The 16411-nt window shown below is 45.5% G+C and overlaps 1 protein-coding gene and 1 long non-coding RNA gene across 4 annotated transcripts in view; both read left to right on the top strand.

Moving 5' to 3' along the window:
- Positions 1 to 16411, top strand: part of LOC117589853 (transcription factor cwo) — a 25585-nt gene extending 9174 nt beyond the window's left edge. The window contains exons 2-5 of one of the 3 annotated variants that reach the window (XM_034282115.1): positions 5916 to 6002; positions 13213 to 13336; positions 13977 to 14298; positions 14363 to 16411. In XM_034282115.1, coding sequence (XP_034138006.1) covers positions 5944 to 6002; positions 13213 to 13336; positions 13977 to 14298; positions 14363 to 15975 — 2118 coding nt within the window. In that variant the 5' untranslated portion in view covers positions 5916 to 5943 and the 3' untranslated portion in view covers positions 15976 to 16411. Of the gene's footprint in view, positions 1 to 4572; positions 6003 to 13212; positions 13337 to 13976; positions 14299 to 14362 lie in introns of those variants that run through there. The other 2 variants (XM_034282114.1, XM_034282117.1) reach the window with 2 other exon arrangements.
- LOC117589855 lies at positions 7004 to 12721 on the top strand. The gene is made up of 3 exons (XR_004574234.1): positions 7004 to 7013; positions 10948 to 10951; positions 11320 to 12721. It is a non-coding gene; the product is annotated as an uncharacterized LOC117589855 (long non-coding RNA).

The following is a 16411-nucleotide window of genomic DNA, read 5'->3' as shown; positions in this document are numbered from 1 at the left end:
TAGTCGTAGCACTTGAATTCGACTTGGTAGCTAATGAAATTAAACAAAAATAAAAACTTAATAGTAAACAATCCATTAAACAAATACATGAACAGTTAATGATAGTTCAACCTGAAATACGATTAATAAACCATACATAGAAAAGGAAAGGGCCATGAAAATTGCGTTATTATTTTGTACATTCAAATTAAATATTACTTGACCAACTAGATACATTTTTAGCCGAGCAACATATGGTAATTTCATCTTCCCATAATGCAATTGGGATTGGGAGACACCTGAAAATATATTATTGAAACATTTTGCTTAGGAATACAACAAATAAATAGTTGTAAATAAAACATGCGAAAGGTGCAAATAATTATTGTTGCTTTGAGATATTTAGCACCTTATTGAAGCCCTATTAAGCACAATTCAAAGTGCCACAATTGTTTCTGTTTCTCGGGGATTTCTGTTTTTGAATTCCAGAATTTCGTCCAGCGTCCTTGAGCTTCCACCCACCTGACATTCAGCGTGCCCCGATCTATTTGCTACTACTAAATGCAAGCACTGTACATGCATAAACAAATGCCTGTATGTGCACTCGCGAGTGTGTGTATGAAATAATATAATTATTTGTCCAGCTGCGGGCGCACGTGTCGTTGCCCCTGTCCCTGTCGGTTGGGCCGCTCGCTTGGCGCTTTTTATAAACATTTCTCGAGATTTCTAATCTACATAGCAGCAATAACCACAAAAGCAATAACAACAAGAAACAACTAGAAATATCAGCAAAGAGCAGCAGCTACAATCGCAATTTCTGTTCACATGCTCGTACATACATACAGGTACATTTGTACATACATTTGTACATGCTATGTATTGTAGCTTCAGACCCGTTCCACTTGAATATTTCTGTGTGCTTTTATTTCTACTTTTTATTATGTTTTTTGTTGTAGTGTTCTTATCAGCGATTTTTATTTTATTTTCTTTTGGATTTCACCTCGACTTTGAAATTAAAATTTCGCCAGATGATAAGAATTATTTTCTGTCATTTCACGCGATCTCATGTTGTTTATTGTTGATTCTGATGTGGCGATAAGTCCCCAGAATGTTTTGCAGCCCCACTTGAAAGCTTCCAATTAAGATATAACACGATTAGAGCCCCCACTTGCTGCACCAATTTACTGGCTGTGGCCCTTCCATGGTCTGGTGATTTCGTCAATGTCCGTCCTAATTACAGGTGTGAATTGCACCTGTGTGTGAAGGCACACAAAAGGCATGAAATTTGCCTCACGATTATTTGTGGTTATCATAAGCGTTTGATGCGTGGCCCCAGCCACCGTAGCAGAAGCTTTGGCATTTGGGTAAACATTTGGCTTGGGATATTTCTCTTGCACTCTCGCAACACTGTGCATCTTCCGGGTAAAAATCGTATTGTTACCCATTCCAAATGGTGATTAAACTTTAACCAGCAACCAAGTTGGGGGTTAGGTAACCACACTAATCCGATGGGTTTTCCTTCTCGCTGTGCCTCGAAGAGAGGCAAACATGAAGGCAATCTACAAGTGTTTGCCTTTTGTTATGCTGTTTCGTTTCTGTTTGTATGAAAAGCAAACCTTTCGTCACACTGCAAATGTCTCTGTAGTTTATGCTCGTGGAAATTCCGAGAGCCCAGCCATGTAACGCCCCTCCGATTAGCAACACGTGAGCAACAGGGAACCGTACAGTAAGTAAATATGTTACAGCCACAATAACGTGGGTGTGTGGAGTAGATGGCAGTGCTCGGTGCTCGCTGCTCGAAGCTCGGTGTGTGAGGCAATGTGGCCCCATGAGTAACTTGAGCCACTTCCAGCAGTTTTTATGTCTTTGCACGTGCCTCACAAGGGTCGGTGCGGGGCGGGCAAGTGTGTAATTTCCGCAGCGACCTCGGGTCGTATACGTAACGAAATGCCATACGAGTGCACGTGCCACTTATAATTAGCTCTGAGATCAGCAAACACCGAAAACAAAACAAAAGCACGACACAAAAGTCCGCTTTGTAGGTCCCTCCGAAACATGGGATACCCTGCCAAATCGTCAGAGCTATCTAATCTGTTGATTATATTTAACATAAACATGCGAAGACACACATATTTTCAGGTAAAAGTGAAGATCCAGCATACTCAAATTTGGTTTAGAGTTGACAGCTTTAGTCCCTTGCCGACTTTAGTTGAAAAATGTCTCATGAACTATGCGAATTATCTTGTCAAATGATAAAGGTATTCGATACTGCCACTGCCTGCAGACCAGAGGGGCAAGTTTTCATAACAACAGACAGGCTTAAGGGTCGAAAAGTACTTAATCTTTCTACCCAGCGTTTTGTTTAGTCTTTTTAACAGGGTACCATATAGACCGTGGATGGTCCAAAGCTGGTGTTACGCAAGCCCAGTGGTTAATTGGACACGTTTATGTCATTTATCACCCCGGATCGCGGCTCTTGCAATTGTATTTGTGTGCATTTGTGTGTGTGTGTGAATGTGTTTGCGTGACCTTTGGGGCCAGAGCCGGCTCTATAAATAGCTGGAGCTGCCATTTAAATATAATCAACACGCTGGAAAATCCAACACAATGGAAATGAAATAATCAAATCCGAATACGAGTCGAGGCGCGACGAGTCGAGTTGAGTTGAGTTGAGTCGGCTCTAATGTAAACACATTGCGCTTTCTGGAGGCAAAAACATTTCAAAGACACGTGACCAACAACAAACTTGAGTCTTACATTGTGTGTCTGTGTGTGTGTATACCGTTTCTGTGTGTGTTTGTGTGGAATGGCTGACATGCTCGGCTCGCGTGAGAAATTACGTCATGCGCCACGAATTTCGTGTGTGTGGTTTTTTTTGTGTATTTGCCACTTTCAACGTGTCTCGATTAAAAACATTAAGCTTCAGGCCGTTGATGGAGTGAGAGTGAGTACGGATAACAGAGAGAGAGAGAGAGACAACGATGACGGGACAACGCAGCGTATGATTATTATTTCGATTATAAAAACGAAATAAAACGAATAACAAACCGAAAACCGAATAACAGCAGCAACAAAAACAACGCACTGTTGCGCTCTGTAATAAAAACAAAATGTCGGCCGACATGCCCGAGTGCATGTGTGTGAGTGAGCAAGTGTCTGTGTGTTCGTGGTGTGCTGTTCACATTCATTCGTGCCGATTGTTGTTGCCAAGCGCTCTCAGTCGCCCTGTTGGATTTCGCTTTGGAATTTGTCACGTTCACGTGTTTTATTGTATGCCGCTGCCGTGTTCGCTGGCCTCTGCTGTTCGGCTGCTGCCGCTGCTGCTGCTATTGCCCCTCCTCGGCTGCTGTCTTGGGCTTTTGCGTCGTTGATTTTCGCTTTATTATTATTGTTCTATATTTTTAATATTTTTTATGTAGTTTTTTGAGTGCCCAAGGAACATTGAATTAAAGGTTGGGCCCAATTCTGTGAACCTTCTATGACTAAGAACAAATAGATCTTATTTTTGGTCACTCCATTCACACTGTGACTGTCACTGCAATGGCTCAACGCTGGCAGACCGACCGGGTGTGTGGGTTCTGGGTGTGCCACTTCGATCAGAGATTTGTACTTGAAAAACATATGGCTGGGCTTATTAACAACAATCAGTCACAGAGAGTAAATGCTTATTAATATAATTTACACGCAACATATTTATGCCTGTCCCAAAAAAACAATACCAACAGCAGCACCAAGCTTTGGTTGTGTAAGTGCGCCGACAGGCGACTGTGAATGAAGTCGAGTCAGTGGCAGCGCACAGTGCTTTAAGATTCATATGAAAACTGTGCTGATTCCAAATAAAACAATAAATTACTATGGATTTTCGTTTTATTGTTACTCTGTGGGTGATCAGGCATTTACAAATATTAAGGTAAACATGTCTTTGCGATTGCTCATTTGTTTTCGTTGTGGCCCATTTAAGGTAAGAAACGAAGGAAAAAGTAGATTTAAAATATGTAGCTGCCAGCTTGACGCTTAAGACTAATTTGAGGACTCATTAAATGGTTTCTTTTAAATGTTTTGTTTGTCACTTTATAATTAAATAGGTCACCTTCGCTGGTTGTACTTTTCAGCAGCAAGTTTTCTGGCTTTGGTTCCTGCAGAATTTTATCGCTCAGATATTCGACTGAAAGCTAGTATACGAACTCTAATTTGACGGTTTTCTCTAATGCTCTCTCATAACACCAACAAGAGAATATTATGTGTTGCTTTGAGTAAAAGCAAGCCCGTAAAAGCTAACATGTGAATAAGTTGACCATCTGGCCCCACTGTGGCAATCACGTTCGCCGCGCACGAAATGCGATAACATCGGCGGCACACACATGTAAGTATTTGGGGCCGAAACGTGGAGCCCAGAGCCGCTCTCATCGCGCTCTTCTGCGCTGACATGTGGCCTGCAATGCTCTCTCGTACTCTCTCGCTCGCGCTGTTAAGGAGGTGCAAATGTGTGAGTGTGGAAGTGTGCCCTCCGACTGGCAAGCGAGGCATTGCCTCATTTTAGTCATTCAATAGTCATTCATTCGAGCGGACGCAGACGGCTAGCGTGTACATACGTACGGTGACTGTGCAAAATAACAAATAAACGGAGGAAAAAACTGCTTGAACCAAAGCAACTACAACAACAACAGAAGCACAGCGAAAAAAGATAGAAAGAAAGAGGAGAAATACAACAGCGGCCAAATTAGCTGGAGGCAGCAACAAAATTTATTATATGTACAAAAGTGCCACAATAGTGAAACACACGCACACGCATAGCAAATCGCTTATATGCTCTCACCTACAGATGTGTGTGTGTGTGTATATATATATATGTGAATGTATGTAGGCGGCTCTGTTGCTGGTAAAATTCCACTGTGAAAGGAAGTTATTGTTGCTGCCGTTGCTGCTGTTGAGTGTCGTGTCGAGTGTGTGTGTCTGTGCGTGCGAGTATTAATAAAACAAATAAAAGTTGATAAAAATAAATATTTTATAAAAGCAGAAAACGTGTAAACGGCCCGGGTGCCAAGCAGCAGTAATCACGTTTTTCGACATTTATTCATTGTTGCTTTTTGACTTTTTTGTTTTGCGTGGAACTCTTTGCATCGCCGCGAGTGACAGACAGACCGAACGAGCGAGAGAGAGAGAGAGTGTCTGAGAGATGCCACAGTGGATGCTCCAACAAGTGCACTTTTTAATTGCTGCCTGCGTCCCCCAAAAATAGATGTAGAGCTGCTGCTGCCAAGTACAAAAAGGAGAAAATAACTTTATCGCTGCCTCGTTATCGCCAGCACACACAGAAAGAGACGAGCAAACAAAAGGCTAACCTATCCACTGATAAGACCCTGACAGAGCCCATAGTCCAGTACCAGTACCAGTACCAATACCCACCCGCCCGCTGTACAGACTTATCGGTTCCATTCGTTCCAACATAAATAAATGCATTAATAGTTCGGGAATGTTATGCTATATCTAAGACAGCAACAACGCAAGTGCAAGGAGTATTGGATATTCTTGGAGAGACGTGCAACAAAAGTGTGATACCAAATTGTACCTAAATAACAGTAAAAGTAACGGCCAATCCTTGTGTAACAACCCACCGTAAGGAGCGACAGAGAGAGAGAGAGAGAGAGAGAGCGCTGGGCTTCGCCGTAGATTCGCCAAATTCGCCGCCACCGTCGACAACCTGTTTGCTCAGCCATAATTCGCCCTCCTCCCCAAACGGAATTTATCTTGGTATTTGTACAATTATTTCTGCATTGACGTAAGGAGCGCACCCCACCTTCCACCATTCCACCGCAACTGCAAGCCACGTTGACGCAGCAGCAGTCGCAGCAGCAGTCCAGGACAGCAGAGTTAGCAGACGCATCCGAAGCAGAGGGCGCAGCAGCAGTAGGAGCAGCAGGAGGAGGAAGAGGAAGAGGAAGGTGCAGGAGCCGCCACAGCAGCATGGAGCCCTATTGGAACGAGGCGAACGGACATGCCGCACATCCGGTTAAGTATGAGAGGTAGGTATAAAAAGGGATCCCGCCAAAGCAGCTCCAAAACAAAATCAAAAACAAATGAAAAAGCAAAAACACTCACTTTCACCTGCGCGCTTAAGTCTATGCATTAATTAATGGTTTAGTGTAGATTTTAGTCTCCAATTTAGTTGTTACCTTAAGTCGTCTTCTTCTTCGTACGCGTCACCATTGCCGTCGCCGTTGTCTGGCTTTGTAACGGCCTTCGCAGTGCTTGAGTATGAGCGTTTGCGTGTGTGTGTGTGTGTGCGAGTGTGCGTGTGTGGATTGGGTGTGGATCGTGTGGGATCTATTTATAGCCTTTGAGCTAGAAAACATTTGCAAAACACTCGTGAAATGCGAAAATCGGGCGAGAAAACATGCTGAAAACGTGGGCAGAAGACGACTCTGTCGCCGATCTATTTTTGTCCGGATTTGTGCTTTAGTTTTATTTCACTTTATTTTGTTTTATTTTATTTCATCTTTCTGTTTCGGGTTTTTGCAAACAAAAAAAAAACACACTCAAGCATACAAAAAGCAACGCACGACCCGCCAAACGTGACGTTCCGTTTCGTTCCCCCAAAAACCAATCTCCCTCTTCCTCTGCCCCTGCCTCAGCCTCTGCCTTTGCCCATTCCCCCGCAGTCGTGTGTTTTTTTTTGTGTACGAGTATTTCTGAACTTGAATTTCATTAAACGTGTCCGAGTGAAACCCCAATTCGGATTCGGATTAGGTGTGTCTGTCCGCGTCCGCCTAGTGTGGCCAGAGACTCGTTCAATAATTTAGTCGTGGCCCGCGAATGGTCGCGAGCTTTGGGCCCGGCTAAATGTCAACGGCCAAAACGTTGCTATAAATATCAGTTAATAGCACCGCCTCCACCTCCCTGCTCCACTGATTGGCCATCTAGGAGGGAAGTGGGGTTCTACACACGTGTTTGTGTGTCTGCCTTTGGGGGGGACTGTCTTCGTCTTTGCCACCGAATAAGTTTCTATTCCGATACATATCTGTGTGCTGTGTCCCGTGGGCGTAGGCGTAAGCGTAAGCGTAAGCGTTGGGTGCCGGTGTGGGTCGTGGTGCCAGTCGGTGTCCTTTTGAAGGTCAACAAGTTTTGTCTTTCACCCATGTTCCTCCTTGTTGTTGTCGCATTTATTTGATTGAGTATTATATTGGGGTCTATTTTGGTATTCACTGACCACTCCTGGGCACGCTTTCAACCCTATAAATATCCTGGTCCCCCTCGTCTCCCCCAATGAGTTTCTCATCAAATATTCAGCTTGATTTGATTTGTTTTCCTAATTTCAATTCTGATTCAGCCCCCCCACAATAGAAACACAATGCTTGGTGCCACTTGGGGGAAAGTGTTGCCACAATTGCATATGGTATGGTATGCCTCACGTGTGGCTAATGATTACATGCGTGTGGCCGTGATAATTATATGGAAACGATCACCAACTAATGATACAAACCGTTTATACACCATTTCAATAATTAAATTCAACGATCGCTGCGGTTCGATTCGGCTCGGTTCGGCTCGGCTCGGCTCGGTTCGGTTAATTACAAAAATCAAAAAAAATACCTTTCCACGCGTGATCAAACGAACGTGCATGTGTGTGTGTGTGTCGCCTTATCAACTGCCATACGAAGTAAACACGCTTTGGTCGCGTCTCCGTTTTCGTTTTTGTCGTCGTTCAAGTGTTTATAACGGGCCCTCCCTTTTAATCAACACCAAAGAGATGAAAAACAACTTAAAACGGAAAGAGACTAAAAGAGCGAGCAAACAACAGAAGCAACAGAAAATGAAGAAGATAGATAAAGAAGAAAAAAGAAAAACAAATATGTAAGAGTGATAAGCAAACACGCGATAAACAGCAAGGCGGGCGTGACGCACAGCCACCCCGCCACCCAGACACAATCTGATACATATGGAGATTTCGAGAGTATATCTAATCTATAGAGTTTTCCATGCGTCAGTGAGATCTCGGGTTTGTTGCACGACGAGACAGTTGCTCCAGACCCACCTCTTTCCAGCAGACAGCCACATGATAGTAACGATGATACTGATGATGAGTAGAAACGGAGAAGGAGGAGGGCTTATCCACTTGCAAACGCAGCTGTCTCTCGTTGTTTTCGATTTCGGGATCTTGTCAACGACGCCATATATCCATGGAACTACAACGAATGTGATGTGTGATCTCCTAGTGATCCCAAAGTGATCCCTAAGTGACCATGACCAGTCCAGTGTGTGATAAGTGTGTGTGTTTGGGTTTTTCCAAGTGGAAGGAAGAACGAAAGAACTCTGATAAAGTGTGTTTGTTTGCTGGCTACGTTTGTGTTACATGATCCCCATGCTGGATTCGATTCCAAGTGCCAAAAGGGACAATCATGTAGGCTAATCAACTCACAAATGTTCAGCAAGACAACACGTCAAAGCAAACAACAAGTAAATGAATCTATCAACCACGAGTATCTACCCTACGAGTATTTCCAAATAAACAACAAACGCATGCTGCAGGAGGCTACTATAAATAGCCCAACGAAGTGTTATAAATTATACAAATATTTTTAGCGGATGGCGCTGACTGCTGACGATCTTACGGTTCTCCTATTCCCATACCGAGTCCAATTCCGAAATCCCATTCCGATCTCGATTCGCATCGATCCAATTCGTTCCGCCGAAGCGTCGTCGGTCTTATCGTTGCCGTCGCCATCGTCGTCGTCGTCGTCGCCGTCATTAGCCTCATCGTTCTGTTGGTGTGGCGTCCATTGGCATTTCAGAGGCGTGCACGTAGCCACGTTTCCCTATGCAGCCACACACACATACATTCACTCCTCTGGATGATGACCCTCCTCCTGCAGGTCACCACCACACGGGGGAGAAACGTGCCGCAGCCGCAGCCGCACATACTCGTACATATACTTGTATGCATTTGCATGGTGGAATTCACACACAAATTCTCATCAGCGGAGGAGGGACACGGGTACACGGGGATACTCTGGTCTCCATGGTGGTTTCCAATGATTAATGCATTCAACGTCGACGTTTTTGAGGTCCGCGTGACTCATGGCTGGGGATGCGGGGCTCTGGGGTCTCTGCACATTGCATTTGATTGCCACTAAACGATTTGAATAGTTGCTCTCTGTGAATATATGTGAATGTGTTTTGACCCAGTTATTACTAAATGTTGGGTCATTTGTGGCTGTCTATTAGTTGGGGAATGCGGATGGGCATGGGCATGGGCATGGGCATTTGAATGTGTGGGGCTGGAGATCGTTGGCATTCGATTAACATTTCGAATTGGAAGCGTACGTGTGGAAAATTTTCAAAATAATTTTTACATTGTAGAGGAAATATTTCCAAATGGAAAAGTTCACAGTCACATTGTTAAGGGATAACATTGATTGTTGGAGTTACTTAGAATTGTCTTTGGAGGGGGAATTCACGCAGAGTACACCGAAATATTTCCTAGAAGCTACATCAATTATTGCGTGAGTGAACGCAGATTCCAATTTCAAGACAACTTTGTTGATGAATCATTGCCTGCCATTCATTTCTGGAATTCCCTTGGAACAAAGGCTGCTGCTACTTTGTGGTGTCCCAATTAGGTTTCCATACAATTTTCCACTCTTCTGGGGCATACATACAAGTATCTCGTATCTCGAAACTTCGTTTTGCTGCGTGTGCGTAAAAGCCCAACCGACCGCCTTCAATTGGCCGGCCTTTGTTGTGTGTCCAATTTGTTTGTTGTTTCTCTCGCTGTGTCGCCCCGCATTCTGTATCTCAATCTGTAAAGCTAGCTGTGTGTGTGTGTGTGTGTGTCTGTGTCTGCTTATATTGAATTGTTTTTCGCTTAGACAGCACGCCAGAGTGCAATTTATAATGTGAAGCGGGGTGAGCATTGGGGCCCTTGTATTATTGCCCTCGTTGTGGCTCTGTTGCCAGGCGATCCATCCGGCACGTGCACACGTTTGTGGCTGGCAAAAAAAAGAAAAAGAGAAACCAATTGAAATTCGCTGAAACCAGCACTCTACGACCAGTACTCTGTGGCCGAACTTTTCCGTCTTTTGTGTCTGGGCATTGCCCAATCTCATCATTATATCACGTGTCCGCTCAGCCATTCAGTTTCCACCTGAATATACATCTGAATATTCATGAGTGGTGGCTTCATTAAAGTTTCCATTCAAAGTTGTTCGTGTTCGCTGTTCGACTCTCACGTGATCAGATGTTCCGGCACTGCTGCTGCAGTTCTCTCGTATAATTTCGTGCTAATTTGTTTTGCTTGTATGGGTTGTGTACAGGTTGTTGTGTTATCTTATCAACAGAGATACCTACTCCGTCCACGACTCAAGGTCAGCTGATCAGAGCCAGAGAACCCCGCCCACTTTTTGCCAATTAGTGCCCCAGAAATTGTCAACAGATTCTTATAATTGATTTATCAACAAAAACGTCACCGTTTGTCGAGTGGTTTTCCGTCCATTTGAAGTATTTCTGATTTTAGATTTCACAATTTCCATTGCCTAATGTCAATATGGAAATATCTGACACAGATCTCCATCTCTTGTGGCATTGAATGCCAGCCCCTTCCGTTCCGTTTCGTTTGTGTTGTGTTGTGTAAGTGGTGGACCAAAAGATCTATAAGAAATATATGGGGAATCATGAATCACTCACACTCACGCTGTGTCGTGGCCTGTGAGTCAGTGGCATGACAGTTTTGGAGGAGATTTACAAATATTACAGCTCCCCGTATCTCATTCTGTAAACTGTAAATTCTGACGTCTTTCAGGGAATTATAAATAAATAAACTTTATTTTGTAAATTAAGGGGAAATTCCCTGCAAAGATAAGCCAAAGATTAAACTGAGTGAAACTGCCAAGAACCAGTTGTATTCGGCTTACTCTATCAGTATTTATGGGCGACCTCAAAAACCCACATAATAGAAACCATCGTCACGTGTAGCGCGGTGTTATCTTATCAACAACATTTTGGGGTTTAGTTACCTTACAACCGTCCCGATAAGTGCAGGAAACAAGTCATTTGAGTGGCATATCGATAGGAGAGTGAGAGCGTGTGCAAACTGTTGTTAGTAATTATCATTATCAGCGAAAAACCCATGCATAGAGGCAGAGATAAACGTGAATCGGGAAGTGGGAAACAAACGGGTGAACGGGTGAACGGGTAAACGGAAAATCGTTGTAGGAATGCTGTGATGTGTGTGCTGTTCATGCCTTTGGCAAGCGATGGGCGACTGATCAGCGGAGACTGTCGTCATGGGTCCACAGAGACTACCTGTAGATGACGATCTCTGTGTCGCCTCGAAGCATTCTAAAGAATGTATGTACATACAGACGTGCCTCATTCCTATATTTACGGGGGCCAATTACTTAATAGTGCGACAACAAAGAAAAACGTAAACAAATGTGTAGGGTAGGGGAACTGCAGCGCCAAGAGCGAAGGGGAACCCACCCATGGGGCAAGTTGCCAACTTGTTGGGGTGCCATCGCATGAATCAAGCGAGTGATTGGTGACTCTCGCTGACGCCTGGCCACAAAACTGAAGTGCTCTTTGGCCACTGATGTAAAACGAGCAGGAGTACACGCCCTGTTCACGGGACCGCCGTTCGTTGTCCCCCAAAAATACTGAGGGAGACACCAATCGGGCGGGCAGAGTGCAATCAACTCGAGAATTCGCCGCCCAAGGCGAACATTGGATTGAAATCTGTGCTGCATTACTCATACGCAGCGAGAGCCGGAGTCGAAACTCTGAAATACTGATAATTGGCTATGGTTTACAAATCAAATAATGCAAATTGTGCTAAACGCACAGACCAGATGAAAACAAGTTAGTAGAGGGAGGAGCTAGCTGTGGGAGAGGCTGTGCCAGTCCAGATAAACAAGTTCTAGGCGCCATGGACTGGTGCGTTCTAGTATATCTTTTTCAAATATTTACAAATATGTAGATATGTATGAATGTACATATATGTATATGCTTATGTATATGTATGTATATGTATTTACGTAATGTTTGTTGTCTGTTTTGGTCGCTTATCGCCCCTAGAGGCAGTGGCAGAGACAGAGCCACAGCCATGACACTTATTCTTTCTGTCGCTTGCTGCTCGTTCATTTATTTTGGTTTTCTAGCTTTTTCGACTTGTTTCTTCTTGGCGTGCCCGCGTTCATTATGATTACCCGTATCCGTACCTCAAGCGATTTTTGTTTGTTTTGGTTCGGGAATTGGCATTTAGTGAATTTTTCTCTCTAACATTTCCTCTATGGCGGCGCTTGGCAACAGTTTTCCTGTTCGTTCTGTTCGAGTTCTGGCTCGCTCTCGCTCTCACTCTCTCTCGTTCTCTCTCTGTTTTATTATATTTTTGGCACATGGCAATTAAAACGTGTAGACGCTATAAATAGCCGCTCTGATATATGGAGTGCATATGAAAACGTGAAAACGTGTATGGGGATTGGCTCGTTTCAATTGGTTTTTCCCCATCCCACACGCCAGTTGGCGAGACTTATATTATTGGAAACAATGAAAAACATTCTGTGTGATGCCAAAGGGAAACGGGCGAAACTATTTACCATGGGGGGGACCCCACATTCAATCCACAATTTTCGGTGTGTCTGTGCGTGATAAAGTGATCCTGGATGATCCTGGAACAACAACAAACAACTGCACTTATCCGTATGCTAATCGTATTTTAAAGCATATTTTTACCACTTTTTTTTTACCACAAATCGCTCGTTTGATTTTAGCCAAGCGATGGAGCCAAGCCCCTCCAGTGGCCCAGTGCCAGGCAGAATGCTGGGTGAATGTTGGCTCAAGATCCTTCGATCTCGATGCCCCTTGGTGCTTTAATCAACGTTTAATGTTTATTATGTTCTCTCTGTTCCGTTGCAGCCGTGTTGCAGATTGTATTTTGTAGCTTCTGTATCTCTGAGATAATCCTAAAATAAACGAAATAAACACATTAATCCATAGCTCTAATTAGCTCTAGTTACTACTCCTAAGTCAGGCTAAGTTATGCGCCTAATAAATGCATTACTAAAACCAAACAAAAAAAAATCGAAATGAGAAATTAAAAAAAAAATTAAAACTAAAACAATGAACCAAAAATACAAGACATGAAAAAAACCAATACATTTTTTGAACAAAATTTGGACTTATTTGTGTTTCTTTATCTTTATCCTTCCCACTTTTTTTGCATATCGAAAAACGAAAATATAGCGAAGCAGCTGTCTCCAGTTTTCCTTATTGCACAGAATCTAGTTTAAATTTTTCCACCTCTGCGACGGCATACAGCGAGGACGATGCTGAATATGCCACAGGAAGACGTAATAAAACATCGAGGGTAAATATTACAATTTTAGAGATCGAGAGAACTCACACCAGACTCCGATCTGATCGATCACTCATTGATCATTTCAATTGTGAACATGAAAATTGAACGAATAAAACAATCGAATAAAAGCGAATATATGTTAAACGAATATTAAGACGGACGATCGACGACAAGATCAAAGGATCAAAAGAGAGAGAGGCTTTAGCGCAGCGCCTGGACGTCTTCTCGTCGTTGCCACGATGTCGATTTATCACACACACTCTCACACGCACACAAACACACACAAAAAACCAATACATTCACGCACAGCCACGCCCATGAGAGGCCGATGCCTGCCCACCAACTGCCCAACGACACCGACGACGCCCACCGCCCACCGCTTTTGACCCTTTTTTATTGTACGCCTACAAAAAGCTTAAACAAAAATTAAAATTAAAATGAAAACCAAAAGAAAACCGATTGAAAATAAAGAGAAAAGAAAACTGAAATGAAAGTGAAAATAAAATGAAATTGAAAAATGGAAAAGAACCAATCATTACTAGGATAAAGCCTAACTCTCCCTCCCCCACCCCGCCTATAGCTGGATCCTAAATGAACCGCAACTAATTAGATCTCTTTATTCTCTCTGTATATTCTCGTGTCCCTATAGCAAGACCCACTATCTCACCGTATTATCGAGAAGCGGCGCCGGGATCGCATGAACTCCTGCCTGGCGGACCTCTCACGCCTCATCCCGCCGCAGTACCAGCGCAAGGGCCGCGGCCGCATCGAGAAGACGGAGATCATCGAGATGGCGATCAGGCACCTGAAGCATCTGCAGAGCGAGTGCCTGCAGAAGGAGAGCGACTACCGCAGTGGGTACATGGACTGCATGAAGGAGGCGGCCAAGTTCCTCTACGACGTCCACATGCAGGACTTTTGCCACCGTCTCTTGGGTCGCCTGCAGGAGCACATCGATGACATGTTCAAGAGTGAGTTCATTCGATATTTTACCCCATGAAACCACATGCTAATCTCTCTTTGTCTGTCCTCCAGCCGAGTGCTACAAGTCCACGCGCACCTGCCACATGCCGGACAATGTGAGCGCCTCCAGCGGCAGCCCACACCAGGCGTACCATCCGCCACTGTGCCACCTGCGGGACATGCTGGGTGCCTCGGATGTGGAGCACAGCCAGGATCACAATGATGTGAAGGATCTAAGCTTCCGCAATCATCTCAATCAGCTGCAGCGGAACCAGCAGGCAGCAGCCGCCGCTGCCGCCGCTGTGGCTGCTAATGGCAGCGGAAGCTCCTCCAGCTCCACCACCCTCGAGGTCGCCAGCAAGCTGCCCATGACCAATGGCAGTGGCAGTGGCAGTGGTAGTGGCAATGCCAATGGCGACAATGTTCCCACCAATTCCACGGGCTCTCTGCCCGGTGCAGGCAGCAGCAGCAATGCCGCCAGCTCCACCTCCTGCCCCAGCACGGTCACCTGTCCAACGACCACGTCCGCATCGGTGGCCCAGAAGGTGGCACCGCCCATGGCTGCCCACCAGCAGCAGCAGCTGCCACATCAGGCGGCAGTGATCACGTCGACGGCACCGCACCACCACACGGACAGCAGCCACCACGACTTTGACTCGTCGCGGGAGCCCATCCTCCACACGGACACCTCCAACATGCACTCGCCACCGCCGCGCGACCTGCTGCTGCAGCAGCATCCGCATCTGGGGCACAACCACACACAGGACAGCCTGATGTCGGTGCGCATGCGCAACTACTCGGAGTCCTCGCACGAGGTGGAGCACAACAACAACTACAAGTACAAGAACCACATCAAGGAGCGCTTCGTGCACGAACTACACGACGAGGAGACGAGCAGCGAGCACTGCCCGGTGGCGGCCCACCTCCAGAGCGACCACTCGCACATGCAGGCCCACTCCGATCACTCCAAGGACGGCACCGAGCCAGAAATAGCCCCAATCATGGCCAAGAAGCGCAAAATGGCCGAGGCTGCAGCGGCGGCAGCAGCCAACGGGGATGTCCACCCCCTGGACGTACACTGCGATGCCAGCAACCCAAATCCGTCCCGTCAGCTGCTAATGTTGCGCGAGGACAGCAAGCCCTCGCCCTCCTTCAATTTCAGCGACATCAAGGACATCAAGTCGGAGCTGCACAACAGCAACTCCAACTCCAGCCCACTGCTGGCCAAGCTCAGCGCTGCCGCAGCCGCCGGAGCCCAGCTAAGCACTCCGAGCAGCACCACCACCTCGCTGGCACCACGGCACTCCTTCACCGTGCCCATCTTCGCACTGCACGGCCAGGGCAACTACTACGTGCCCCTCAACGTCGACTACAACGCCCTGGTGCCGTTCCTCAACGGCATGGATCTGCTCGAGAAGAGCTACTCGAGCATGCCGGTGGTGCATCCCATCAACATCAATGTCAACTTCATGCCCAGCTCCCCGTCGACCTCTCTGCTGGCAGCCGCTGCAGCTGCAGCTGCCGTTGCAGCTGGCAAGCAACAGCAGGCCGTGGCGGCCGCATCCGCAGGTGGTCCACTGTCCTCCGTGGTGGGGGCCAACTCGGCGGCTGCCCAGGTGGCAGCTGTGGCCGCTGCGGCCGTGGCCAAGGCCAAGCTGGAGCAGGCCATGAACAGCAGCTGGTAGGGGGCAGGCGGTGGATTACTAGATGGAATAACTACCTCAGTACTTCTGTGAATAATCATCAAATGATTAATCTCAAATCAAACAAACAAACAAAAACCAAGCGGCGTCTGCGCCAAGGAGAGAACACCAGAGGATAGAGGATAATGCGTATTCAGATTTATTATTTTTGGATTAGATCGGAACAGCCTCAAAGGCTGCGTAGACAAGATTGAGATGCAAAAGGGGAGAAAATTATAGGAAATAGTTTTGAACAAAGCTAAGAAGCAAGACAAAAATTCAGCATAAATAAATGTCTATTAGAATGCATAGAAATCTTAAAGAAACATAAACAAGAAACAGAAACTAGAAATGTGTACTAAACCGTACTAAATATACATACATAGAAATATGATGCCAAGAGTCAGTCCCACGTAAAAGATCTAATGGATTTTAAAAA

Source organism: Drosophila guanche, unplaced genomic scaffold (genome assembly GCF_900245975.1).
Source record: "Drosophila guanche unplaced genomic scaffold, DGUA_6, whole genome shotgun sequence".
NCBI classification, from domain to species: domain Eukaryota; kingdom Metazoa; phylum Arthropoda; class Insecta; order Diptera; family Drosophilidae; genus Drosophila; species Drosophila guanche.
The sequence above is the reverse complement of the archived record's forward strand: the minus strand, read 5'-3'. Positions and strand labels throughout refer to the sequence as shown.